Here is a 27,983-nt window from a genome sequence, read left to right as displayed (position 1 = left end):
AGCGTTCTTTACGGTGCACCCTCCATAACTCGCCATAAACGACAATAGATTCAAAACTCTTATATTCTGCTCATCACTTTCAAAGTCCTCCACATCTCGCCCCCTCTTACTGTAAGTCCCGCCCCTGCTCCATCATCAGGGTTAGGGTTAGGGTTAGTGGTTATCTGGTTCCCTCGGCTCCTCTAAGGTCAAACTTCGGTCCCTCCCCTGCAGGACCACGCTCTCCGACCTTCAAGAGGAACTTCCAGAGCCCACCCTGGTCACAACTGTTTCTTACATTCTAAAACGTATTTTACTGATTTATAGTGTCGTTTGTGGCTTAATGTTTTTTGAATTGACTCTTTTCATTGTTGTTTCTGTAAAGCGTCTTTGAGTGTCCTGAAAAGCGCTCTATAAATAAAATGTATTATCATTTGCTATTATTATTATTTTGATTATTATGGTATTTCTTTCAACCAAAATAGTTTGATATTATAGACGTAAGCAGTGAGAGAAGGCTCCATTGTAACAGTTTAAGAAAAGGATTTTGAGGATTTTGATTTGATTCAATCCATATTTTTTTTTTAAGTTTATTTATTTATTTTTTCCTCAAGTATATTCTTTCATGATTAAAATTAAAAACCTTGCCATAAGGTGAGACATTGCAGTTGAATAAGAATAGTTTTAAAACTGTATTAGAAAATTCTCATATTTTCATATAAAAAATAGGCATTTTATGAATTAAAATGGATAAAAAGTCACAAATTTGGGACTGAAAAATAGATAGCGCCATGTTTTTCTTCTTTTTTTTTTTTTTTTGACATTACAGAGGAGATTTTATTGGATTGAATGAAACAATAAAAAATGTTTGTGTGCAGACTGGACAGTTTTGTTGTTTCCAGTTGAAAGTGTAGATGCTGAGAGCAAACGGACCTGTAATGTCTCGCCTTAAATGGCACTATTTTGTTAGAGCTATTTTCCAAGACCCTCGCAGCGTTTTTAAATCCCATTGACTCCCTGAAGACTTCGACCGAATCCCGAGTCCTCCAGTGTCGCAGTCAGTCCCAGATAACACGGCAGATCGATCAGCTTTAAAGTGATCCATACCTAAGGGCACCCGGGCAGCGCTGGCATCAGGGTTGATCCAAAAGGACAGCCACGACAGCACCACGATGAGCAGTGTGGGGGCATACACACCCATCATGTAGAAGCCCACCTGTCGCCTCAGGGTGAAGATGACCTCCACACAGGTGTAGTAACCTGGAGAGAGGACACACAGGTTAAAGTACACGCTGCTTTCACAGCTCAAAGGCCTGGAACTCACTGTCAACTCATTGGAAGTATTTTATGATGATGCATTTTAAACTGGGAATTATTATGCTATTTACAAAGTGGACCCTAGGAATAGCCATTGACTAAATGTATATCCAAATGAACAAACAAACAAACAAACACACTGTAATAAAGACACTAAAGTACTGTTAGTGTTCAATCACCACTAGGTTTGTATTAAAGAAGGATTACACTCAAAACGTGTCCAAATAAGATAAGATAAGCTAAGCCTTTATTTGTCCCACAATGGGGAAATTCCATTGTTGCAACACAGAGTAGGTATAGAATCAAACATATCCTGATAACATTATGTAAAAGTTGTGAAAATTCTCAAGCAAGTTATTTATCAAATGAGAATGAGCTTTGGGTTGCCAGATCCTGCAGACATTATAAGAGAAACTGGGAGCCAGGTTAAAACACAGTTGTATTTGGCATTTATTAAGGATGCAACGATATTTGATATGTTATTGAATCATTCCATACACACTTTTTTATAAAGAAATGAATCTGGTAGTTCCATTGGACAAGATTGTAGTCAATGTATATGTTTGAGATGTATTAAATGATCTTCTCTTTGTGTGTGTTTTTTTGTATTATATTGTACATGTATATTATGTGTGTATTTCCCTCATGTCCATTGTCTTCTGTAGTGTGTATGTAGTGCCACATCTTGAGGAATTATCCATTTCAATCCATTGAAAACAATGAACAGAATTCTTTGCAAAGACTCAATTAGTTACTTTTAAATTAAGTTAATTTACAAAAGGTTCTAAAACTAAAAGAACTGTTTGGAATAGGTCAATTTGAATGAATGCTGAAAGGTTTGTAAATGGGAATTAATTTGTATTTATATTAAATCATGAATATAAAATGATATAAATTATTTAATACAAAATTACATTAAGTTTTAAATTTCAAACATTGTATAATTCTGCTACATTTTAGGACACAGATAAAACAGCTGATGATAAAAGAATATTTGTTTATTTCTTATTTCGTGAGGTCATGTGTGTTCAAACAGTGTTAAACACGGAGAGAGGAATGGCCCTTTACTCGCGGCTCCATTAAAGCCACATCAGATGAAAGGTGAGAGCCCGGCTTTTATAAGGCTCCTGCAGCTGACGCACACAGCCCAGGCCAGCTGTAGGGGCCATTAGAGGGGGAGAGAGAGCGAGCACGGCCGCTGGGCAGTAAGAGAATTCAGCTGATGCTAGAACATTTCTGAAAGAACAGCCTCGTCTAAGTGGCCAAAGTTATAAGTTTAGGCTCTAGAAATGATTGCATTTTTTCTGTGCTTTTGGCCCATTCGACACCTTCAGTGCAGCTCGGGCGACGATCCTGAGCAATGGTCCTGCTCAGGTCCTGCACAGGTCCTGCACAGGTCCTGCACAGGTCCTGCTCAGGTCCTGCACAGGTCCTGTGCTCAGGTCCTGCTCAGGTCCTGTGCTCAGGTCCTGCTCAGGTCCTGCTCAGGTCCTGCACAGGTCCTGCACAGGTCCTGCTCAGGTCCTGTGCTCAGGTCCTGCTCAGGTCCTGCTCAGGTCCTGCTCAGGTCCTGCTCAGGTCCTGTGCTCAGGTCCTGCTCAGGTCCTGCTCAGGTCCTGCTCAGGTCCTGTGCTCAGGTCCTGCTCAGGTCCTGTGCTCAGGTCCTGCTCAGGTCCTGCTCAGGTCCTGCACAGTGCACAGGTCCTGCACAGGTCCTGCTCAGGTCCTGTGCTCAGGTCCTGCTCAGGTCCTGTGCTCAGGTCCTGCTCAGGTCCTGTGCTCAGGTCCTGTGCTCAGGTCCTGTGCTCAGGTCCTGTGCTCAGGTCCTGCTCAGGTCCTGCTCAGGTCCTGCACAGGTCCTGCACAGGTCCTGCTCAGGTCCTGTGCTCAGGTCCTGCTCAGGTCCTGTGCTCAGGTCCTGTGCTCAGGTCCTGTGCTCAGGTCCTGCACAGGTCCTGCACAGGTCCTGCTCAGGTCCTGCACAGGTCCTGTGCTCAGGTCCTGCTCAGGTCCTGTGCTCAGGTCCTGCTCAGGTCCTGCTCAGGTCCTGCACAGGTCCTGCACAGGTCCTGCTCAGGTCCTGTGCTCAGGTCCTGCTCAGGTCCTGTGCTCAGGTCCTGCTCAGGTCCTGCTCAGGTCCTGCTCAGGTCCTGCTCAGGTCCTGTGCTCAGGTCCTGCTCAGGTCCTGCTCAGGTCCTGCTCAGGTCCTGTGCTCAGGTCCTGCTCAGGTCCTGTGCTCAGGTCCTGCTCAGGTCCTGCTCAGGTCCTGCACAGTGCACAGGTCCTGCACAGGTCCTGCTCAGGTCCTGTGCTCAGGTCCTGCTCAGGTCCTGTGCTCAGGTCCTGCTCAGGTCCTGTGCTCAGGTCCTGTGCTCAGGTCCTGTGCTCAGGTCCTGCTCAGGTCCTGCTCAGGTCCTGCACAGGTCCTGCACAGGTCCTGCTCAGGTCCTGTGCTCAGGTCCTGCTCAGGTCCTGTGCTCAGGTCCTGTGCTCAGGTCCTGTGCTCAGGTCCTGTGCTCAGGTCCTGTGCTCAGGTCCTGCTCAGGTCCTGCACAGGTCCTGCACAGGTCCTGCACAGGTCCTGCTCAGGTCCTGTGCTCAGGTCCTGCTCAGGTCCTGTGCTCAGGTCCTGTGCTCAGGTCCTGTGCTCAGGTCCTGTGCTCAGGTCCTGTGCTCAGGTCCTGCTCAGGTCCTGCACAGGTCCTGCACAGGTCCTGCTCAGGTCCTGTGCTCAGGTCCTGCACAGGTCCTGCACAGGTCCTGCTCAGGTCCTGTGCTCAGGTCCTGCTCAGGTCCTGTGCTCAGGTCCTGTGCTCAGGTCCTGCTCAGGTCCTGCACAGGTCCTGCACTCAGGTCCTGCTCAGGTCCTGTGCTCAGGTCCTGCTCAGGTCCTGTGCTCAGGTCCTGTGCTCAGGTCCTGTGCTCAGGTCCTGTGCTCAGGTCCTGCTCAGGTCCTGCACAGGTCCTGCACAGGTCCTGCACAGGTCCTGCTCAGGTCCTGCACAGGTCCTGCTCAGGAGTATGTTGTGACATTTTAATCTTATGTAGTTGTTCAGTCTCTCTGACTAACGGGGAAATGCAAATTACACCTTTAATAGACCCGTCCAGTGTTTGTAACCAAACACCTGTTTTCTTTTTAGTGAGTTAGCACTAATGCCTTTTCAAACATCACAAACTGTGATGGCTTTTAGTGCTAAAATTAGCATAATATTCTGACAGCCTCATTATATATATTGGACAATAATGCACCAGAAACATAGCGGGCCCAAACGGTTTGACAAGAAAAAACTTCTTTCTCCAAGCGCCACATCCTACAGTAATAAGTGAACTTTAGAAACGAGAGGTTGAAGTTAGATTTTGCTTATTACTTGTTGGTAAATGTGATGAACATAAACCATGTGCTGTTTACAAAAGTACAGTTTTGCCTCATTAAAATGAATGTGATAGAATGTTAACAGTACCAGGCTGCACGCGCAGCTGTTTAAACACGTCGCTGAGTCTGACCATGATTGATGTTCTTAACTGATCACACACAGCTTCAGACGAATGGCATCAATTTAAATAAACTCATAAAAACACTCATCTGGAAGTGTCGGAAGTTATATTTGCAAACGTGACTCTTTTATTACTCTTGTGCCTATAGCATTTGTTCACTCTTATCCCTCAGTTGAATGAAGGGATATGAAGAATGGGAAAACAAATTAAATGAAGCCGTTAGGAAATGTGACTGCAATGCTATTAAAGCCATGCATTTATAATGAACAAAGTGTGACTGTAGGATGAGTCCGGTGATTGTTTATGAAAACTACGTCTGGATTCCAGGGATCGGTGCATCACAGGAGGATTTGAGAGTCCGAGAAGATAACTTAGTAAACAGGATTAATGAAACAATTGTGAATAAAGCAAAATACATGTATGTTTTTGATGAGGGACCCAGTAAGAACATGAACAAGTACATTTTGCAGATGCGTATTCTTTAATATTATTTGTGTATTCACTAATGGCAGAATCATGAGGTGGTTTCATATTTGAAGCATATGAAACCCTCCCCCAGACTCCTTTAAAAGCCTTTAAAAGCTGTAGAGTGGATTATCCTCTCCAGCTGCGTTGTGTTTGCCTAGTTTGCCCTGTGGTGGGTCGGGAAGCGGACGGAGCGGGCGAAGGTTTAAATGTCCCACAGGAGATCGCTGTGGGCGAGCTCTTAGTGCCGAGCAAGCGTTTGCACACAGAGAGGATCTTTGTGGTCAGGCCCGTTTCCATGGCGACTCACCGACTGACTCACATTCTACAAAGCGCCTCCAAATGGGTTGATGGAGGGCAGAGGCCTTCGTCACGCTATGAGAGATTAACCGTTGATACCTGAATATTGCCACGTTTATTTCTTATTGTTTCAAGTTCACTTCCATTTTGTAAATGTATGAAGTAATTTCAGTCAGTCATCCATTTACTTCATATGGCATTTTTCTGCTGCAGTAAAAGTACATTCCATCGCTTTACATCTGAGATATATTGTTTCAACGTCAAATGGAATGTCAGTAATGAAGACCGATGTTACCACTATTTAATACTAAAGTGAAAATAATACACAGTGAGAAGATATTGGACTTCAAGTCCAGTATTTACACAGATATGATATGATGCATTTTGACAGGTGTTTCTTGTATTGTATTGGTTGGGAAAATTACCATTACCAGGCAGAGTTATGGGTTGTAGGTCTGAAGTTATATGTAATTAATCCACATCAATACTACGGAAATCTGAGTTCACCTTGGATATATTATTATTCTGCAATATACTGTATGTCCTTGTTGTATTGTTTGTTGCTGTGTTTTTGTTGTGGGAACCCAGATGACATATGGACATGGCATCGGTTCAAAGTGAACAGTGCAGCGAGTGATTGATTAAATTACAGTTAATGTGACAGGTCTTTAGAAGTGTTCATGAGTCCAACGGCAGGTTCTGGTCTGAATGGACCGTATTTTTAATGGAGTCTTGGCTGGATGTGCAGCAGTTTGTGTACATGGAAAAGAGCAGAGGAGAAAGTACACAGCCCTGTGGAGTTCTGATAATCAGAGTGTCTGAGACATCCTTCCCTACCCACAGCACTGCCTCTGATCCATCAGGAAGTCAGTGATCCACCTGCAGGTGGAGTCAGGCATGAGCTGGAATTGCTGGTCCTGGAGCAGAGCAGGAGGTGGTGTTGAATGCAGAGCTGAAGTCCAGAACCAGAATCCTGTCATAGGTTCCCGGGGAGTCCAGCTGCGGCAAATAGAAGTGGAGTGCCAGGCTTCTTGGGGACAGGGACGATGATGGGCAATATAAAGCAGGCTGGGAAATGGCATGAATCCTGGGAGGTGTAAAAAATGTCTATGAAGACTGGAGTCAGTTCCTCTGCACAGTGTCTCAGAGTGGCAGGGGAGACACAGTCTGGTCCAGCAGCTTTTTGGGGGTTTGATTAGATCCTGTCTCTGAACTGAGAGAGTGGTGTGGGAAGTGGGCTTTGGTTGGAAGAGGTGGCCACGGTGGGGGAGGTAGCCAGTTTCTGGTCGTCTGCAGAGTGGGGGGCTCGGGACTTGTAGTTGGTGAGAAGCCATAGCCCGCTCCACATAGAGATGGGGTTGTTGTTGGAGAACTGGTGCTTCAGATGCATATTGTACTATGATCTAGCTCTCGACACGTCCCTGCTAAATCCATACTTTGCATCTTTGTAGCGCACTATGTCACCAGCCCTGTGCGCTTTCTCCTTCAGCTGCATTAACTTTAGTTTTGGTCTGAACCAGGATTTGTCATTACTGAAAGTGACTTCGGTGTGTGTTGGTATATTCCTCACAGAATCGAATGTATGACATCACAGTGTCCGTGTACACATCCAAACTATCTGTGACAGCTCTGAAAACCTCCCAGTCTTTTCCTCAGCCTCACTGGTCCACTTCTCCATGGAAACAAGCAGGTGGTGGACCTCCAGAAGTTACAGAGTGCACCTTAATATTTGACAATATAGTTATAAATAGGGTCGATATGTTCACTGTTGCATTATGTACTGTGTAATGTGCTGTACTTTTTTATGTACATTCCCTCTCCATAAAAGTGATGCATGTGAGAGCTTTATGTGCATATGCCTTTTATTTCTTCCATATTGAAAAGTAAGACTCCTAAACAAGACCTTACTTGGCGTCCACTTCACAGTCGCATGCCAACAACATAAAGCAAGAATGACAAGCATGTTTAACTGCACTACACTTTGTACAATTTGTATTTTATGTTGGAAATGATTGTTTCTTAAATCATAATCATAAAGCCTTACAGTATCTGGCCTGTATCATCTTTGTTTTAGTCATATAACTTCATGTGCTGTACCTTTTTACTGTCAGGAATGAGTTATTTTTAACTCTTTGCAGGGGTCCAAACAGAATCCTTATGTTTGTAACACATTTTTCACATCTTAATTATTCACAGCGGTGAGTTTTTAAGCACTTTTAACTACTTTAAGAGACCAGAGTCTTTTGTTTTGAGACTTTCTGTTGGCACAGCTCACAGTGAGCATGCAGCTTTTGTCCTCAAGCAGTAGCAACAAGTGTGTGACGTCACTTTGGACCCATAGGTAGAATAGGTTGAGTTTTGGCTGGATACTCATAGATGTAGAAGTAGTAGTAGTAGCATTAGCACTGGCAGAAGTAGTAGAAATATTTGCTCAGAGGTGGGTTTAGTATAGCCTGAAAAAAGTAGTAAAGTAGTGGTCCAAGAAATGGGTCTTTTGGACTCAAGTAAGAGAAACTGCCTGGTTGTGATTTAAAATGTAACCTTCAATAATGCACACAAGGATATAGACCAAAAAACTAAATCATATGTGTATATATTTTATCTACGTACTGTTTTAGTCACTTGTAGTCTTACAACCAACTATACTGTATTACTCAACGTAGGAGTAAAAGTACAGGGTCTGAAAACTACTTCAAGTACAGGAAATGTAATACTAAACCCATATCCATATTTGCTGAACTAATACTTTGCAGAAACACGTCAGTTACGCTTTTTATTGTGCGGCAGTCTTGGATGGATCAGTCTTTCTTAAATCATAAAATCTTCACAGGGTATTGGCCTTTATCGACCTCCAACATATCACTTTATAGACCGTATAATATTGAATACACTGGAGCATGGATTGAGATATTAGAGGTTCATCTCCAATATTTTAAATTTACATATACTTTTTTTGTTCTTTTCTTTGCTCTCCCATCCTTTATCAGTACAAAGTTATTGAAAGCAACATCTATTGTATTTCACAAGACGTCCCATTTTTATACAAATGCTGATTCTTCCATAGTCCACCTTCACACTGTTAGCACGCATTAGCAGTAAATGAAATATCCTGGCTGGCGTGTGATTGACTGGTGGAATAATGTGGCCGAGGCGTGCACTCGCTCAAATCGGATCATGTCATTGAAGTGCGAACGCTGCTGGCCTTTATCCAAGCGGACCTGATTGAATCTTTCATTTAGATGTGTGGAACTAATCTCCATCCACAAAAGACTATCACAGGTGTCTATAAAGAGATGTCCAAGCTTTGTGAGGATGTGTTGGGAGAAAATGGAATGTAGGACAAAGGGGAAATGTTGTGCTATTGCGGCTTTTTTTTGTCTTGTTGTGAAACTGGAGTCGGTTTGAATCAAAGTTTAGAAAGTACATACAAACAGAGACAGCGTGAAGAGTCAGCTATTGTTCTCTTTTCTTAGATCAAACATGTAATAATTAAAGGCAGGGTGATTAGCCTTTAGGACACTACAGTCTAAATGGGGATGTAGATAGATAATAACAAATTTAAAAAGAACTGTAGTCCAAAGTTATTACTTGCTAGAGGAAAAGTTTATCAAAAAATGCTATGAGTTTTTCACTGTATTGCTAACAACATCTAGCAGGCTAACAGAGTATTTCCTGGTTTTCGTAAGATAAAATGCTTATTAATTAGATGCAGTCAGAACACAGCATTCTCACTCTGACATTCATTCTCACTAAGTGCTGCTTTTACAATATCGCGGTACTCAATCTATGCTTGGGAAAAACATATTTTGCTCAATTACATGGACAACATTGGTTAAAGACACTGTAGTAAACGTTATACTACAAAAGAGTAGTCTACAAAAGTCTTTCTCTCACTCCTGAGGACCTGTGGACCCAGATGTCCCTCTCCTGGTGAAGTGGTCCTTGCCCTGTGTGGACGGTCCCTCTTCTGCCTGAAGAGTGGGTCCAGCTCCAGTCTCCTTGTGTCCGTCTGTCCGTCTGTGAGAGTCGGATCTCTCCTTCACTGGAACTCCTCCAGGTTTCTACGCTTTTTTCCCAAAGAGGTTTTTTGTCGTTTTTCCTGGCCGAGAAGGAGAGTCTAAGGACAGAGGACCCTGGGACATCGTCCCTCGCCACCACAGACATTGTTGATTCATTTCTCCCTGTGGCCCTCAGAGGCAACTGTTGTTGTGATTTTGGGCCTTACAAAAATAAATTGATTTGATTTGATTTGATTTGAAAAGAAGAAAATAAAGTAATTTGTTGAGATTGGTGTCTCAGACCACATGGTGCTGACCTGTGGTGTGCCCCAAGGGTCCATCCTGGGACCTCCTCTGTTCTACCTCTACATGCTGCGTTAGGTAATGTTGATAAGAAACAGTGATGTGTCCAATGCAGACGACAGTGATGACAGGTGAATCAGTGTGTGGAGGCAAAACAACCTTCTCCAGCAGAACTCAAGACTGAAATCATCGTCTTTGACCCACAGAAACAAAGAGAAAGTGTTAGCGGTCACCTCCAGTCTCTTGCTCTAAAATCTACAAATCCAGTTTGAAATTTAGGAGTAATAATGGACTCACGACAATTCACTAACATCAGCAGCTTTTTACCACCAGAAAACATCAAAACTATAGTGTCTAACCCTGGATTACTGTAACCACCTGTTCACTGGCCTCACAAACAAGCCCTGAAAAAGCTGCAATACATTATACCCATCTCAACACCTAGAAGTGGCTTTGCTTTGTTCCACTGAAGGGACTGTTGTATGTATCACACATTTATATTCTCCAATTACCTGTCCCTGAGTAGAATTTGGTGCAGTTTCCGTACTCGATGTCCTCTTGTCTGATGTCAAACTGAGGCAGAGCGATGGCGTCCATTTGCACGGGGTCGCCGACCTGCCACATGAACTGTAGGTCGTCTGTGGTGTAGCCAACTGCACCAAAATGAAGAACAAGAAAAGTGTACATCAGCACAAAAAGATCTACTGCAAGTCCTGATATGGCAGTGCAGAACTTCAGTACCGCCATTTTCAACCAGTCAAAACATTTTAGATCAATATTGTGATACATGATAACTATAAAGCAGACAAAAGCATAACATGTCTAGACGTATATCCTGATTTGGCAATTTTGTGTCCAATTATATAATCCATTCACGTTTTGTGCGATGATTGAACGTCAATGCCAACATTTACAGGCCCATTTTAATATATTTCCTATTAACTGCCAAAATATTGCAAGAATATTGACAAAGATATAATTCTTTTTGCCTTAATTCCCTGTAGAAAGAGTTCACACATGTCTTTATGGTTTGCCGTAATTGATATGTCTGGTTTGATGCCTAAAGCAAGGCAAACCTATCAGTGTGTGCAGCTGTCCGTGTCTTGAGTTCTGACCCTTTTCTGTTCATTTGAACCAGGCGCCTTTCTAAACAAGACGTAATAAGCACAGTCAAGCTCAATTAGCTCTGAGACGTTCGCACAACCTTTAAAATATGATGATTTATTCTCCCGCTCTGAGTGCCCACCGCGCAAATTGGCCTGTAGAAGCGAAGCAAAAAGCATTCGTTTAGCCTCAACTAACGTTACAAAAACAGCACATGTATTCCCACCTCTTGGATATTGCGTCTCCTCGGAAATCTAAATCAAACTTACAGCTTTCCAGTTGCATCTTGCAGCGCTGCGTGTCCATGGGGAAGAGTGTAAGGTCCAGTGGACAGGACAGTGTGACGGACAACCTGCCCAAAACCACACGGGAATAGAGCTGATTTAACAGTACATAAGAAAGTACAAATAAGACAAGACTATTAGCATTTGCTCCATTTCCTCATTGTGGGACAAATAAAGGCTTATTTTATTTCAGTGCAATCAACAAAAAGTAAAATGTCTTTTGTTACTATGGGTTACGTATTTAAAGGTGCACTATAGAAACGTGTCTAGGGGCGGGCGGGGCGTGTCTAGGGGCGGGGCGACAAAGTATTCCTTTTCATGGAGATGTTATTGCTTCGCCTTTGTTCCCAAAACATGCACATTAGCTTGAATCCTCCAGCTCCGCTAGTCCTGACCAAGCCTCACACAAAGATCTGGAGATGGGCCCCGAGCGCTGCACTACAGCGATCACTGCTTCTGAGCCTCTGTAATTATAAATGCACGGTTATGCTAATGTTGCTAAGAGCTAATGACAACAAAAGCAGAAATTCACATGTAAAAACTGTTAAAGGTGGCATGGACGATTTTTTTCAGCAAATTTTTTATCATATTTCCTCGTGGCGTGGATAAATCATTAGTCCTGCCACGTGTCAATCATAAAACGCACCTGTCGCTCACCTGCAGCCGCGTCAGGCTCGTCCCCACGTTTCCACGTGCCTAAGCGCATGGATCTATCATAAGATAGTTCCCTCAGTGTACGGGACAAAATGAAGACGGAGAAAGACAGTTGGAGCTGACGCAGAAGTGGACAGAAATCTACGGGAGACGAGCGATGTGATGCGATCCGTTGCGCTAATGAACAAACACGTGTGTGTTGTATCAGTCCACACGGGGGAGTGGCATGTGCACGGGGGAGTGGCATGTGCACGGGGGAGTGGCATGCGAACTTCCACCTGCGTTCTCAAATCGCCGAAAAAAGCGTCCATACCGCCTTTAATGTGACAAAATGAATTTAATTGGATTAATATTTTGGTTGATTTTAACACCTTCTTGGATTTTTTGTTTGATTTGAGTCGTTACGGTCCATAAACTGTTATATATTGCTCAAAGTTCATCTGACTTTACGACTGGAAAGCAGAAACTCGGAAAACATCTCTCCAAGGTCTGAATTCTGATCTCCGAGGACGACTGGAACGCAGCAGTAATCTGCTTTTTGAGCATGGGTTAGGGTTAGGGTACAATTGTTATCTCAGAATAGCACAATTAGGTTTATAATTTCACTTCCTGTTTGTAATTGATGACACTAGGAAATTACCCAGAAAATACTGGGCCAAAACTTATCTAATGTCACATATTTTTTGATTTGGCAAATAAAAATGTATGAGAGTGACTTTATTTTTTTGAATTAATGTTTAATTGTAAGATATTTCAATGTAAATTTGACTTCCGGTTTTAGAGAGTGCACTTTTATTTTGAAGAACTACTTCCTGTTTAGCGTTTTGGCGGAAATAGCTTGACAGAAAAAGACTCTAAACGGCAAAAAGAAAAGGTTTTAACGGAGCATAATTGAGGTTTTTTTGGTATTAGCCCCTCTGAAGAGGCACAAGGGACGTTTTACGTTACATTGAAGCACAATTGTTGTATTTTGAGTAACCAAAGCTCATGTTATTTAAGTTTGGTGCTAAACTCAGTTCATTGATGTGTATTAATTACGATGTCATATCAAGCTAACGTTTCTATTGTTTTGCTAAGGTGTAAGAGCATGGCATTTAGCATTTACACACTGTCTTTTTGTGTTTCCCAGCTCTTACGGTGTATTTTGAAGATTATTGCCATAAAATCAAAAAATCATCAGTAAAGTGTCAACATTCATGCAGTCGATTAATTCAGTTTTCCTGTAGTGGCTGCAACATGTACTACTACCAGTGAAGCAAACTGGTTTGAATGATAATATAATAGTAATATAATGTGAAGTTACTGCTGTTTACACTTTACAAAACCCCGTTATGACATGTTGCTAAATCCCTAGTTTTTGTTTGGTCTGGATGGAGCTACAAATGGATTATATACGTGGGATATTGTATAGCCTGCATGTCCCAGCAGTGCCATATTGAGTCACACACACGGCAGGGCAGAAAACAAAATGTGTCAGGAAGTAATTTAGTGAGAGTTATGAGAGAGGACGGCTCGGATAGACCGGTGTCCCCGGACGACGCTGAATATAATATGCAGCTCAAGAAGCTCATAGGAAGTTTAGCATGACTTCTTGGATATTATGTTCCATTTCTTCCCTCATCCATCTTATGAACTCCTGATTTGTCTCCTGAAGGTGCTGTATCTGATTTTGACGGCTTGAAATTCCTCACTTTCCAAACACATTCCTAGTTTTTCACGTTGATGAGTTTTCATATCTTTCAAAGGCCAGCGCAGAGGTGTCACGGTAACAATAACTACCGCTATCATGCTAACGAACGCTTCCAGGTTCTCAGAGGATACATTTGCTTTCGAGTCAGATGCAGACAGCAAACAGCGGCCTCATTTTGACCTTATAAGATTTTTTACTTTTATTTTTTACACTGTATATGCACTAGAAACAAATGGTAATTAATATGGCAGTGTAAAACATGTACTTTTAAGACGTGCAACTACAGTAGGTGCCGACTGCCATTAAAAGCAACACAACAACAACAACAACTACAAAACCAATTTTGCTCAACTATATGGAGAAAAAATAGATACAGTTTAAGGGGAAAACAATTAGAAAAAGCATAATCAACATATGAATAATAATTTAGCTTGACTTCTCATCAATCCTTTGGGCTTATCATAGTCAATTCCTAGAATTAATAATAACTTATTGTTGTCTTTGAACTAAAATATTGCTTGATTTGATTTTAATTTTTTAAAGGGTTTTAGTTTAGTCAACAAAATTCATAATTGCATATGTCATTTTCAGCAAATGTATTTAATCATATTGGCCTTCACACAGGTATAGAACAAGAGATTACAACACTGTCACTTAAATCTGTTAATTATACGGTTAATGAATAATTGTGATTATTCAGGTCACAATAAATTATGAGAAGAAAAAAAACACAACACAAAAAAATACTGTAATTGTGATAATTTTAGAAGCAAAATGGTATATTTTTATTCCAAAAAAACAACTCAAATGTAGAGTGTTTTCCTCTGTCAGAAAGTGTAATTATATGAAGCTGTTGACATGCTATAGAACCCATGATCTGTCATGTACATAATGAATCTGTGGAGCAAAAGGACACACCTCATACTGATCAGCACATCTCCGTTCCTGAAGATGAACAGCAGTATGTTCTCCTGAGTGACGTCGTGGAAGTTGGCGCTCTTCTCGTTGGCGAAGAACAGGTCTGGCTTCCACAGACACTTGAACATGGTTGGGTCCACGGTGAGGGACTCGGACTTAAACTCCTGAGGCAGCTTCAGCCTGGGGTCGTTCCAGCGCTGTCGGAGGAAGATGTTCACTCTGTAATCCTGGAAAACAACACACCAGAACAAACACCATCAACACTTTAGCATTGTGAGGATTATATGAACACTATAGACATGTTGTGTGCTTTTAGCCATTAAGGACACACATGCTAAACTAACTTTTTGGAGTATTTATCCATGTTATAACATTATTGTCTGATCAAATACATCGCTTTTAGAGTTGTTTTTAGCTTGTTTTATGAGCTTGTCTTCAAGCTACAGAAAACACACACAGTTCCTAGATTGGTGACATCATAGCTAGAGATCTGGAGGTTTTCTGCTGTTTTTAGTCCATGGATCATTGTCAAACTCATTCTGAACATTCTTTACAACTGCATGCTTGTTGGGGCAGGTTATTTCCCCTTGGTAATGCCCTCTGCAGCCAGTAGATGGAGCGTTAATAACAATATTGTTAAAAGAATGCCTGACTGATTATGTGTGGTTTTCCGTACAAACATAATTTCAAGTTCTAAATATTGCAATGCAGTAAATGTAAAGTAAATGTACCCAAAAGCATTTTTAAAGGACAATATATGCCTTTTAAAATGCTGTGTCCAGGTCAATAGAATAGTTGTAGTTGTTTGAATATCTTCTCCATTCTAACCATTTCTTCTGATGTAAACTGCTGAACACTTGAGCTGGAATGTTCCTAACTAATTTAAAAAAGTGCCAAATAGTACTTTCTTTTGAATATTTTATCACACAGTTTTCACTTCTCGGAAAGACCCTGCTCTGTGCTGCTGGGAGAGTGTAACTCAAGAGACCTTTATTTTGACGGGGCTCAAGCTGTTGTGGAGCAGGTGTGAGTAACAATGACTCTTAATGCAGCGGGTGAAGATGGACGACATGTCAAACAGAAGATGCCAAACTCCAGCTGTCTGCACCTTCTCATTCAGGTCCTGCTCTGTGTCTCACTCCATGACCTCGGCACAATGTTTAAGTCATTAACACAATATCATACAAGCATGAGCAAATTGTGTAGTATTTCACCTCACAGATAAAAGCTTTTTTTATTCCTTAAAACTAGAACAATAGGTGAAGAAGATCATCAGTTCTCCTGTTTCCTGAGGGATGTTGAAGTCCAATCCGATCCAGAGTCTGCCCTCCATGTTTTACCTTCATCTGAGCTCTGTGCATAACAGTGGCACACTAGCTCAGTGGTCGCTCAGTTATTGTTGCTATCATATCTCTACATGGGCTTTTCCAGAATTATGCTAATTTAAGATGATGAAAGCATTAAATAAACTAAAAACAACACCACAAACACAAGCACAGTGTCTACAAAAGTCTTTACTTACTGTATATTATTATCATTTCATTTATGTTTGCATGTTATAATAAAATCATTCCCTTTGAGACACAAAGACCTACCTTTATGAAGGCTCTGTCCGCCAGGGAAGTATTTACCTAATGTTTTAAGCCTTTAACATGTCAGTGAGTGACAGCAGCTTAATGTCCACTGTGTGATCCTGTGATCTTTTATCAAGCCTCAGTAAAAACCATAGCGACACAGTGGTGACAGTAACTAAGAGACTACTGTCTTCATTATGGACACATCGACCTGTAGCATACAGATGACTAACTAATGCTCCTTTTTTTACATGTTTGTCCCAGCTGCTGCGCTCAGAGGGAAAAGAAATGTCTTTACTCCATTCACGGTGTTTAAACAAGGAGTGGACATTATGGACAAATCGACTGACACCAATGATATGCATCACTTTTTGCATTTCATCAAACATTTACACACACACTACACGTGAGCCATGTTGATTATCATGTAGACAATCTCACTCACCTTTATTACTTTAGACTTGAAATGCAAATAAACCCAAAACTGTTGTTAAGTTACACCCATTTCAATTATTCTATGGCCTTTATGGATATCCATGAGCAAATCTGTGGGTAACAATACATTCACATTATGCTCTTCTTGGCAGGGTTCCATCTTGAACCCTGCCAGTCTATAAAAGACTCTGGACTGGTTGCACCTGCCTCAGACTTGGCACAGCAGTACTCCGAGGATGTTATAAATCTCCCTGAAGCCACCATTCGTCTCACAGATGGCTCTATTGGGCAGACGAGCCTTTGGACCAGGAGGTGATTTCCGACCGGCCCTGTTCCTCCGGTGACAGCGCCGACAGCTCCGACCCGACTTCTTCTGTTGGGCTTGATAGAAACACTGGCCAATTCCCATACCTGTCTGCCTATGGAGAAACAGGAAGCGCGCGATACGTCGTCGCCTTGGCTGGGGATCGAGCTGCTCAGGCTGCTCGGGCTGCTCGGGCTGCGCGGCGCTCCAGAGAGACTTAAGACTGGCGGTAATCAATGGGGAGAATCTGAGGTGGTTCGACCTGCGCCCAGGCAATTCAGACAATTCTATTACATTGTCTCTGCTGTTCCCTGGGCACATTAACCCACTTTGTCCGCTTAGGGATACACGGCGAGTTTTGAATCTAAAATGTATTCCTATTTCGTGTGAAAGTATCAGGGCATGTTGGAAAAAGAGCATTTCTATTTACGTGTTGTATTGAAAACCTTCACTTCATTTAAATAGCTACTTGCCTCACAGAAATAGTATGTAATGAAGTATTTAAAGTACATTTCTGATTATCTACGTATCACTGAGAGACCTACAATTTAGTTGATGTATTAGAACCCTACGGAGCTCTTCCAATGACATTAGCAGCGGTAAGTTTCTAATTCGTGGCCTCAAATTACTATTTAGTTCCCACCAAATATGATTCAAAATGTTCCCAGGACTTAGCTGAAACGTTCCCATGATTTAGCCGAAACCTTTTCATGAAGCAGCCAAATGTTTTTTCTTTTCGTAGTTGCAGTGTAAGATTATAAGAACTGGTCTCCCGACACTCGTAGGCCACTTCATTCCAACACATGTTAAGTACTTCAGCAACAGCAGCTATAGCTCTGTGAGAGTTCACATAAAGGGGCGGGGTCACCATGGTGATGAAGTCAAATGTGCATCTGACTTAAACAACAATTGTTGGCAGGTTATAAATAACACATGTTTTCTGTGCGAGAGCGACAGACTCTAAAGTGCGAAGTATAACAGAGAAATGCTCCATCCAAACAGGTGCACAGCTGTGTCATCTCCTCTTCCATCAGTCACAGGGCACCCAAGGGCGACAACGGTGAGTCACAGGGTAAAACGTGTTCTTTTCAACTCTATACACTTCCTTCACTGTGGGACATAAAAGGATTTCTATTTATGCTATTCTGTTTGTGTCAGTAATAGTATTTTTGTCCCAGAAATCTTCTGGGAAGAAGATTCTGCTGAAGTTTTGTATAATAATTCATTATTTCTGCTTCAAAAAAATCAGCAACCATTTAAGTGTCGGTGTAATCCCTCATTCGTCCAGGCGTGTTCCATAGTAGAAAAAGCTTCAGTTGTTTCATCTGGACTCAGTTTGAAAAAATAGACGTTTCAACTCTCATCCAAGAGTCATTGTCAATGCAACCATTTAACTAATAATATTTATTTACTTATTGTAACCATTTTTATTAGATTTACAGTAAATGTGAACTGATAAAAACGTTTTAATTTGACAATGAACTTTAGTAGAAAAAGCTTCAGTTGTAGTCATCTGGACTCAGTTTGAAAAAATAGACGTTTCGACTCTCATCCAAGAGTCATTGTCAATAACAGAATTTAGGTCGAGAACTCCGATATTTATACTGTTCTGTGGTAAGACCCGCCCATTGGGAGGAGCCTTCCTGAAGTAGAAAGAGTTGTTTGTTTCAACAGAAACTCCCCCTTGTATCTACCGAACTAGCCTATTCAGAATCTTAATGGGCTATTAGAATCCTCTTTGTCTTTCTACACGGGATTCCTTCTCCTTTCTTTTTAGACTCGTCCTTGACTTTAATCTCGTCATTAGCATTCCAACGGAACACCCTTATCAGCAATTATGCCGTCAGATAAATGAGCCGTGAAAAGCCTGGTCTCCAAATGAGTCACTGCTAAACGAGGACAATGCATGTCTTGGGTGAGGGTGATGGGGAGAGGCGTGGATGGTCGATAGTGTTGGGAGCGGCGGGGTCTTACCATGGTGGTCTCCTGGATGGATCCGAAGCTGTTGATGAAGATGTTAACGCGGTCCTCCACTGGGATTCCTGTAACGTGGAAGAAGATTGAGTGAAGCTGAGTGAGTAGACTTAGTCCTCTTCAAAGTTAAGTTGCTGCTTTCGAATAATGAATATTTTAAAGCAGCAAAATGTTTAAATGCTGGTCTACTACTGTTTCTAATGGCTGAAATGTGTTCGGGTAAAGAACCACCAGAGGGCGCTCAAGTCAGTTAGAGGATTGACAAGAATGCTAGAAAAAGACAAGCAAACGTGGAAGAACCCTTGGCAATTGTAATAAAAGAAAGAACACAAAATAGAGAAAGTTTGCAGTTTGTTTTAGTCACTTTAGTCACAAAAGTGGTGCTTCCAGTGTTGCCCTGTGCTCACTACTGTCCCCAGTGGTCAGTTCATGTACTGCACCCATGTGAAGACAGACCAAATGGCCGACAGAACACAGAAGAACACAGAGGACGGACAGAAAACTCTGTGCGTATCTTTATGTCATGTAGTCTTACATTTCGGGAACGACAGATTACAAGTCAATGCTTTAGTCACAATAAACCTTAGAATCGATTTTTAGGCAATCAATCCCATCCAAATTTATTTATGTAGCACTTTTTTACTAACACAAGGTCTCCAAACTGCTGCACAGAGTGAATCACAGATGGATCAATAACCTTAATGAATTTGATTAAGTCGACTAAGGACAAACCAGTCACAGTTTGTAATGAATATGTTGAAGCTACGATCATGACTTTTAGGACTATTTTGTTTTTGAAAGCTCAGTAGAGCCAATTTTCAAACTACTTGTACCACCTAAGCATTAACAACCACAGTAAGAGGGTCACAGGTTCTACTCCCGGTACAATAAGTAAAAATCCTCCAGCTACGGTAGTCCTGACCCAACTGAGCGCAAAAGATCTGGAGATGGATCCTCAGAAAGATGGGTCAAGTGCAGAAACAATAAAGTGTACCTTAACCCTGACTCCATGGGTGTGTTATTAAAGAGATTTACAGGTTTGATTGCTAATAATACCTGAAAAAACATGTTTCTTTCTGTCACCATTGGCCAAATTGTGTAGCAAAGTAGCAACCTATAAATGCAAAAAATGATTAACGGAAAATGTGATTATTTTAGCAGAAAATCAAAACAATTACTTTTAGTTAATTTTGGTTGAAAAAATGTGACATAATTATGCTTAAGCTTATTAGCTGTGTACTTTAGTGTCGACCTTTTCATGAAATGCCCAAAGATTTGCATAACACAAATTAACACAACACACAAAGCACTTCAACTCTGCTGTTGACAACTAATTAGCGAAATGAATTAATATAAATCACTGACAAATACGCTTTCACAATTTTTCCACAAAAACATGCCTATTGTACAAATAATTGCAGCAGATTTACCGTACGGTACTTTTCATAGTAGCCTAAATGATCACGTTGTCATTACAATCAAACCCACGCTTTCACAAAGAGAACACACTCCGCACAGCCAAACGTCCCACTAATGTTCTCATCAATCTAAGGGTACGTCTCTTCATAAGTGCTGCTGTCGGTCCGTCAGCTCCACAACTGTTTGGGTAAGTGGCTTTTCTTTATTGTTCCTTTGGTTTAACCTCAAAAACATTTAAAACCGCCGGACCTCCCACACGTTCACGCCGCAGCAGTTTACTCACGCTAACCGCACTTAACGGCCTCGCACATTGTTAGCATTAAACTGCAAACGAAATAACAATACCTGGAGTCGTTCAAATTACTCGAATTTACAAGATTTGATTGATTTCAATACATTTCAATACATTTCTTCTTAATTCATGTTAAAGGAGTCAATAATTGTACTGATTGTCATGAAATAGGGATGTCACGATGATTAGGTTAATTGATAGTCATGATCATTTAGGTCAAATTATAATCGTGAGAGCGAAAAAATAAAAACAGTGGTAATTTTTGATGATAAATTAAGTCTATTTACGTCACTCTTTCGTCCAAAAAGTAGACTTAAATGTAAAGAACCTTTTTTTCTGTGTGTTTTTGTCAAATTTAACTTTATTTTGTCTTTTTTGTAAAGCCGGACACAAACTGGAGGAACAGTGAGACGTCAGAGCCCGAGAATGAAAGAGATTTAAAGATTTCACTGATTTCGATTTGGTCACAGTTTCAATAATCGTTCAATCGTGATTTCGAAGTTTTTGATATCGTGACATCCCTCGTCATGAAATAAATTAAATATTCCACGTCATAAAGGCAATTCAATCAAATCAATAATCTAAATAAATATAAAGCTCAAAAGATAATTACAAGAGAATGTTTGACTTTTGACGATTTGATTTGTTTATTGAATGAAAGATGTTTAGTTTTACTTTTACTTTTTTGGACATTTCTTATTAATTCATATCAACTACTTTGTCATAGGCAAGAAATATGTACTTTATTGTACTAATTGCCATGAAAAAAAATGTTTATTCCAAACAAATATATAAGTTAACCATGTCCAAAGGAAACAAAGCAAAATAAATTCCCAGTTTTCAAGTCATTTTAACCAAAGTTAACACAACACAGTTTTACAGAATTTTGGAATTGCATTGTTGCATTTCAATCTAAAACCCAATCCAAAAGTCCAGTTCCTGCTCCAAAAAACAAGAAAAACCATCTCAAATCTCTGAACGACCCATAAAACCCTGCGCTGCTTTTTACGGGCTTGGGAAAGTCAGCCTGTGGGCGCAGTTGGGGATATAATTTGGGAGATTAGGACATGGATGTGAATGGAAAAAAAAGCCCACCCAAAATGAGCAGCAGATGTTTGGTAGGACTCGGCCGGTACGCTCCAGGACACATCAAACGGCAGCTTCTGAAATCCATCGCCTCGCACTGGAAAATGTGGCACGTCCACCTGGGACCGCTAACTCCAGCGAGCTCCCCGACACCTCCTAATGGTGCGCCGAGAAGTGGATTTATTACAGAGAGCGCGTATTTATAGTTTAGGTTAGAATGTGATGTAAAGTAAATATAAAATATAAAAGTGCTGCTGAACATGTGGGTGGAGAGGTCAAATGGGAAAGTCAGGTTTTAATGACGTTTTCTGAGGATTTTGCTAAATTGGTCAAATTATGGGGATTTGTTTATAGCAATAAGTGAATTAAATAGGACTGAGTAACGCATTTAATTGCTGTAAATGCAGTGGCGGAAGTGTCAGCGACCCAAAAGGTCACAGAGACAAACACGGCGTTCAAGGCGACACGACGAGCGCTCAAAGTCGTTTGGGGCATTCTCAGCGCCGCTCCACTCCTCTTGACTCGTTACCCAGGAATGTAATGAAACGGTTTTGTCACTGTTCGATATACGTAACACGACAGGGCACGATGTCCATATGAACTTGAAACGCAACATTTGACGGCTGTAAATGTGTCTCAATGTGATGAATCGTTTGGTGATTTACAGCACTGAACGTTTCACCTGTGGAACACTTTTTAGACTATATTTAATATGGGAGAAAATCAGGCCTTTACATGTTGTGCATTTCATGATTTATTCCTCAATATAATCTCTGTGTCTGTGTCGTCTCCGCAGCAGCAGCAGAAGCTCCTCCCTCACTCTTCTGCTCTTAACACGCTCACACAACTCCCTCTTCTTTTCTTTCACTCAAATTATATTATATTACAAATACATGGGAGCTTTTGATTTTTTTTTTTTAATATAGTTTTGCATTTTAGTGAGACAAACAAACAATAACAACATGCAAAATATACAAAAAAGACCACAGAAAAAAGGGGTAAGGGTAAAAAGGAAGGATATATCCTGGATGTTAACATACATTTTTGACAGATTTTTAAGATCATTTCTGAAAAAAATTTGAGTTGCAGGTGATTTACGAGAGCCGTTAGCAACAAAGACATTTACCAGGCTTTGACCTCACTTATGCAGTTTTATTGTGCCATAAACAGATGCAAAGACATAAATAAGGGTAAAATGGTCCAATGGCCTCACCTGGACGAGGAAGCCAAAAACCACTTGATTACTTCTGGTAGAAACTTCCTGGACCAGCTCGGTGCTCAGTGATCGACAGCAAATAGCATCAAACGCCACAAGTTTACTGTTGTTTGTTTTGCATTTACAGTGGAACATTCTCTTCATGAGACAAACGTGTAGATCATGTACTCTATACCAGAAAAGTGTCAACGTGCAGCTTAAAGCGTGTGTTTCCACGTCCAATGGTTTGAGAATATATCATCTGATGACCATAATTGGGCTAATCCACATGTCAAGATATCATTTGTATCTATATTGACATCCCCATTCATTACTGTTAATAGGCACTTGAGCAGAAAGGACTTAATTTTGTGTTTAAAATATCTAATTTAGTTTAAAAAAATGTTTCTATGATTTGATTTTCAAACAAACAAAATTGTTCTTCTAAAAATGTCATGATCATCATTTTTTTTAGTCTTTACGATGACATTCTGACCTAAATAATCACGGTTATCCATTCACCTAATAATCTCGACGTTGCTACTGGGGATCAGATGCTTTTCGGGAGCGATCTGGGGTAAACTTACACCGACTAAACATTCTTCCTTAATCACCATGACAACCGTTCTACTGTGTTGTCCTGTTCTGCAACGTTAAGACACGGGAGACAGATGGAAGGGAGGGAGGGCTGGCTTTACCTTTGAAGTTGGGCCGTATTCTCGGGTCGTAGCTGATCAGTAACCTGTTCAAGATGTTACTGGTGGAATTGGCAGGGACCTTCGCCAGCTCTTCGGGTGACAGCTCCCTGCAAACAACAGAAGAGGGAGAAGAAAGGGAGGATGATTGGAGCGCACATACCGGGCCGGCGAGCGGGCCAGATGCAGCGGCCTTGTGCACGATCTGATTAGAGCACTAACTCCGCGCAGCCGCGCAGCCGCCACCCGCCCGATATTTGATTACACTCGGACCACCCACGCATTGTAAAGTCAATGTTTAGACAAGTGGGCAAGCTCAAAGACTTGTAAAGACAGAGCGAGGCTGGGAAGAAATTCATGCTTTCACTCATTTGCATAATTCCCCCCTATTTGTGAAGAAAATTGTGAATTTGAAGGACTTGTTGAAACAATGGCTTGTTTACACCGTCTGAGCACGCTTGGATAAAGGGCGTGTCGCAGTGAGTGTAGTAGTGTAGTAGTGTAGTAGTGTAAGTGTAGTAGTGTAGTAGTGTAGTAGTGTAGTAGTGTAGTAGTGTAGTAGTGTAGTAGTGTAGTAGTGTAAGTGTAGTAGTGTAAGTGTAGTAGTGTAGTAGTGTAGTAGTGTAGTAGAGGCAGTAGTGTAGTAGTGTACTAGTGTACTAGTGTAGTAGTGTCGCAGTGAGTGTAGTGTAGTAGTGTAGTAGTGTAGTAGAGGCAGTAGTGTAGTAGTGTAGTAGTGTAAGTGTAGTAGTGTAGTAGTGTAGTAGTGTCGCAGTGTAGTAGTGTAGTAGTGTAGTAGTGTAGTAGTGTAGTAGTGTAGTAGTGTAAGTGTAGTAGTGTAGTAGTGTAGTAGTGTAAGTGTAGTAGTGTAAGTGTAGTAGTGTAGTAGTGTAGTAGTGTAGTAGAGGCAGTAGTGTAGTAGTGTACTAGTGTACTAGTGTAGTAGTGTCGCAGTGAGTGTAGTGTAGTAGTGTAGTAGTGTAGTAGAGGCAGTAGTGTAGTAGTGTAGTAGTGTAAGTGTAGTAGTGTAGTAGTGTAGTAGTGTCGCAGTGTAGTAGTGTAGTAGTGTAGTAGTGTAGTAGTGTAGTAGTGTAGTAGTGTAGTAGTGTAAGTGTAGTAGTGTAGTAGTGTAGTAGTGTCGCAGTGTAGTAGTGTAGTAGTGTCGCAGTGTAGTAGTGTAGTAGTGTAGTAGTGTAGTAGTGTAGTAGTGTAGTAGTGTAGTAGTGTCGCAGTGTAGTAGTGTAGTAGTGTAGTAGTGTAGTAGTGTCGCAGTGTAGTAGTGTAGTAGTGTAGTAGTGTAAGTGTAGTAGTGTAGTAGTGTAGTAGTGTAAGTGTAGTAGTGTCGCAGTGTAGTAGTGTAGTAGTGTAGTAGTGTAAGTGTAGTAGTGTAGTAGTGTAAGTGTAGTAGTGTAAGTGTAGTAGTGTAGTAGTGTAAGTGTAGTAGTGTAGTAGTGTAGTAGTGTTGCGGTGCAGTTTAGTAGTGTAGTAGTGTAGTAGTGTAGTAGTGTCGCTGTGTAGTAGTGTAGTAGTGTAGTAGAGGCAGTAGTGTAGTAGTGTAGTAGTGTCGCAGTGTAGTAGTGTAGTAGTGTCGCAGTGTAGTAGTGTAGTAGTGTAGTAGAGGCAGTAGTGTAGTAGTGTAGTGGTGTAGTAGTGTCGCAGTGTAGTAGTGTAGTAGTGTAGTAGTGTATTAGTGTAGTAGAGGCAGTAGTGTAGTAGTGTAGTAGTGTCGCAGTGTAGTAGTGTAGTAGTGTAGTAGAGACAGTAGTGTAAGTGTAGTAGTGTAGTAGTGTCGCAGTGTAGTAGTGTAGTAGTGTAGTAGTGTCGCAGTGTAGTAGTGTAAGTGTAGTAGTGTAGTAGTGTAAGTGTAGTAGAGAAAGTAGTGTAGTAGTGTAAGTGTAGTAGTGTAGTAGTGTAGTAGTGTCGCAGTGTAGTAGTGTAGTAGTGTAGTAGTGTAGTAGTGTAAGTGTAGTAGTGTAGTAGTGTCGCAGTGTAGTAGTGTAGTAGTGTAGTAGTGTAAGTGTAGTAGTGTAGTAGTGTAGTAGTGTAGTAGTGTAGTAGTGTAGTAGCGTAAGTGTAGTAGTGTAGTAGTGTAGTAGTGTCGCAGTGTAGTAGTGTAGTAGTGTCGCAGTGTAGTAGTGTAGTAGTGTAGTAGTGTAGTAGTGTAGTAGTGTAGTAGTGTCGCAGTGTTGTAGTGTAGTAGTGTAGTAGTGTAAGTGTAGTAGTGTAGTAGTGTAGTAGTGTCGCAGTGTAGTAGTGTAGTAGTGTAAGTGTAGTAGTGTAAGTGTAGTAGTGTAGTAGTGTAAGTGTAGTAGTGTAAGTGTAGTAGTGTAGTAGTGTAAGTGTAGTAGTGTAGTAGTGTAAGTGTAGTAGTGTAGTAGTGTAGTAGTGTAAGTGTAGTAGTGTAAGTGTAGTAGTGTAGTAGTGTAGTAGTGTAGTAGTGTAGTAGTGTAGTAGTGTAGTAGTGTCGCAGTGTAGTAGTGTAGTAGTGTAGTAGTGTCGCAGTGTAGTAGTGTAGTAGTGTAGTAGTGTAAGTGTAGTAGTGTAGTAGTGTAGTAGTGTCGCAGTGTAGTAGTGTAGTAGTGTAGTAGTGTAGTAGTGTAAGTGTAGTAGTGTAGTAGTGTAAGTGTAGTAGTGTAAGTGTAGTAGTGTAGTAGTGTAAGTGTAGTAGTGTAGTAGTGTAGTAGTGTAGTAGTGTTGCGGTGCAGTTTAGTAGTGTAGTAGTGTAGTAGTGTCGCTGTGTAGTAGTGTAGTAGTGTAGTAGAGGCAGTAGTGTAGTAGTGTAGTAGTGTCGCAGTGTAGTAGTGTAGTAGTGTCGCAGCGTAGTAGTGTAGTAGTGTAGTAGAGGCAGTAGTGTAGTAGTGTAGTGGTGTAGTAGTGTCGCAGTGTAGTAGTGTAGTAGTGTAGTAGTGTAGTAGTGTAGTAGAGGCAGTAGTGTAGTAGTGTAGTAGTGAAAGTGTAGTAGTGTAGTAGTGTAGTAGTGTAGTAGAGGCAGTAGTGTAGTAGTCTAGTAGTGTAGTAGTGTAGTAGTGCCGCAGTGTAGTAGTGTAGTAGAGTAGTAGTGTCGCAGTGTAGTAGTGTAGTAGTGTAGTAGTGTAGTAGTGTAGTAGTGTAGTAGAGGCAGTAGTGTAGTAGTGTAGTAGTGTCGCAGTGTAGTAGTGTAGTAGTGTAGTAGAGACAGTAGTGTAAGTGTAGTAGTGTAGTAGTGTCGCAGTGTAGTAGTGTAGTAGTGTAGTAGTGTCGCAGTGTAGTAGTGTAAGTGTAGTAGTGTAGTAGTGTAGTAGTGTAAGTGTAGTAGAGGCAGTAGTGTAGTAGTGTAGTAGTGTAAGTGTAGTAGTGTAGTAGTGTAAGTGTAGTAGTGTAGTAGTGTAGTAGTGTAGTAGTGTAAGTGTAGTAGTGTAGTAGTGTAGTAGTGTAAGTATAGTAGTGTAGTAGTGTAGTAGTGTAGTAGTGTAAGTGTAGTAGTGTAGTAGTGTAGTAGTGTAAGTGTAGTAGAGGCAGTAGTGTAGTAGTGTAGTAGTGTAGTAGTGTAAGTGTAGTAGTGTAGTAGTGTAGTAGTGTAAGTGTAGTAGAGAAAGTAGTGTAGTAGTGTAGTAGTGTAAGTGTAGTAGTGTAGTAGTGTAGTAGTGTAAGTGTAGTAGAGAAAGTAGTGTAGTAGTGTAGTAGTGTAAGTGTAGTAGAGAAAGTAGTGTAGTAGGGTAAGTGTAGTAGTGTAGTAGTTTAGTAGTGTAAGTGTAGTAGTGTAGTAGTGTAGTAGAGGTAGTAGTGTAGTAGTGTAGTAGTGTAAGTGTAGTAGTGTAAGTGTAGTAGAGGCAGTAGTGTAGTAGTGTAGTAGTGTAGTAGTGTCGCAGTGTAGTAGTGTAGTAGTGTAGTAGTGTAAGTGTAGTAGTGTAGTAGTGTAGTAGTGTAAGTGTAGTAGTGTCGCAGTGTAGTAGTGTAGTAGTGTAGTAGTGTAAGTGTAGTAGTGTAGTAGTGTAAGTGTAGTAGTGTAAGTGTAGTAGTGTAGTAGTGTAAGTGTAGTAGTGTAGTAGTGTAGTAGTGTTGCGGTGCAGTTTAGTAGTGTAGTAGTGTAGTAGTGTAGTAGTGTCGCTGTGTAGTAGTGTAGTAGTGTAGTAGAGGCAGTAGTGTAGTAGTGTAGTAGTGTCGCAGTGTAGTAGTGTAGTAGTGTCGCAGTGTAGTAGTGTAGTAGTGTAGTAGAGGCAGTAGTGTAGTAGTGTAGTGGTGTAGTAGTGTCGCAGTGTAGTAGTGTAGTAGTGTAGTAGTGTATTAGTGTAGTAGAGGCAGTAGTGTAGTAGTGTAGTAGTGTCGCAGTGTAGTAGTGTAGTAGTGTAGTAGAGACAGTAGTGTAAGTGTAGTAGTGTAGTAGTGTCGCAGTGTAGTAGTGTAGTAGTGTAGTAGTGTCGCAGTGTAGTAGTGTAAGTGTAGTAGTGTAGTAGTGTAGTAGTATAAGTGTAGTAGAGAAAGTAGTGTAGTAGTGTAAGTGTAGTAGTGTAGTAGTGTAGTAG

At 41.2% G+C, this 27,983-nt stretch overlaps 1 protein-coding gene across 2 annotated transcripts in view; it reads right to left on the bottom strand.

Moving 5' to 3' along the window:
* The window catches only part of glrbb (glycine receptor, beta b), a 66,691-nt gene that overhangs the window by 11,081 nt on the left and 27,627 nt on the right, over positions 1-27,983 (bottom strand). For both annotated transcript variants that reach the window (XM_072434657.1, XM_072434649.1), the window contains exons 3-8: positions 23,485-23,591; positions 18,795-18,862; positions 14,508-14,734; positions 11,231-11,313; positions 10,370-10,510; positions 1,087-1,239 (exon numbers count right to left, since the gene is read on the bottom strand). In XM_072434657.1, coding sequence (XP_072290758.1) covers positions 1,087-1,239; positions 10,370-10,510; positions 11,231-11,313; positions 14,508-14,734; positions 18,795-18,862; positions 23,485-23,591 — 779 coding nt within the window. The remainder of the gene's footprint in view (positions 1-1,086; positions 1,240-10,369; positions 10,511-11,230; positions 11,314-14,507; positions 14,735-18,794; positions 18,863-23,484; positions 23,592-27,983) is intronic.

The sequence above is a fragment of the Eucyclogobius newberryi genome, unplaced genomic scaffold (genome assembly GCF_026437365.1).
Source record: "Eucyclogobius newberryi isolate DKJ021-1_F unplaced genomic scaffold, fEucNew1.0.hap1 SCAF_11, whole genome shotgun sequence".
In the NCBI taxonomy this organism is placed as follows: domain Eukaryota; kingdom Metazoa; phylum Chordata; class Actinopteri; order Gobiiformes; family Gobiidae; genus Eucyclogobius; species Eucyclogobius newberryi.
This window is presented reverse-complemented; position numbering and strand designations above follow the sequence as displayed.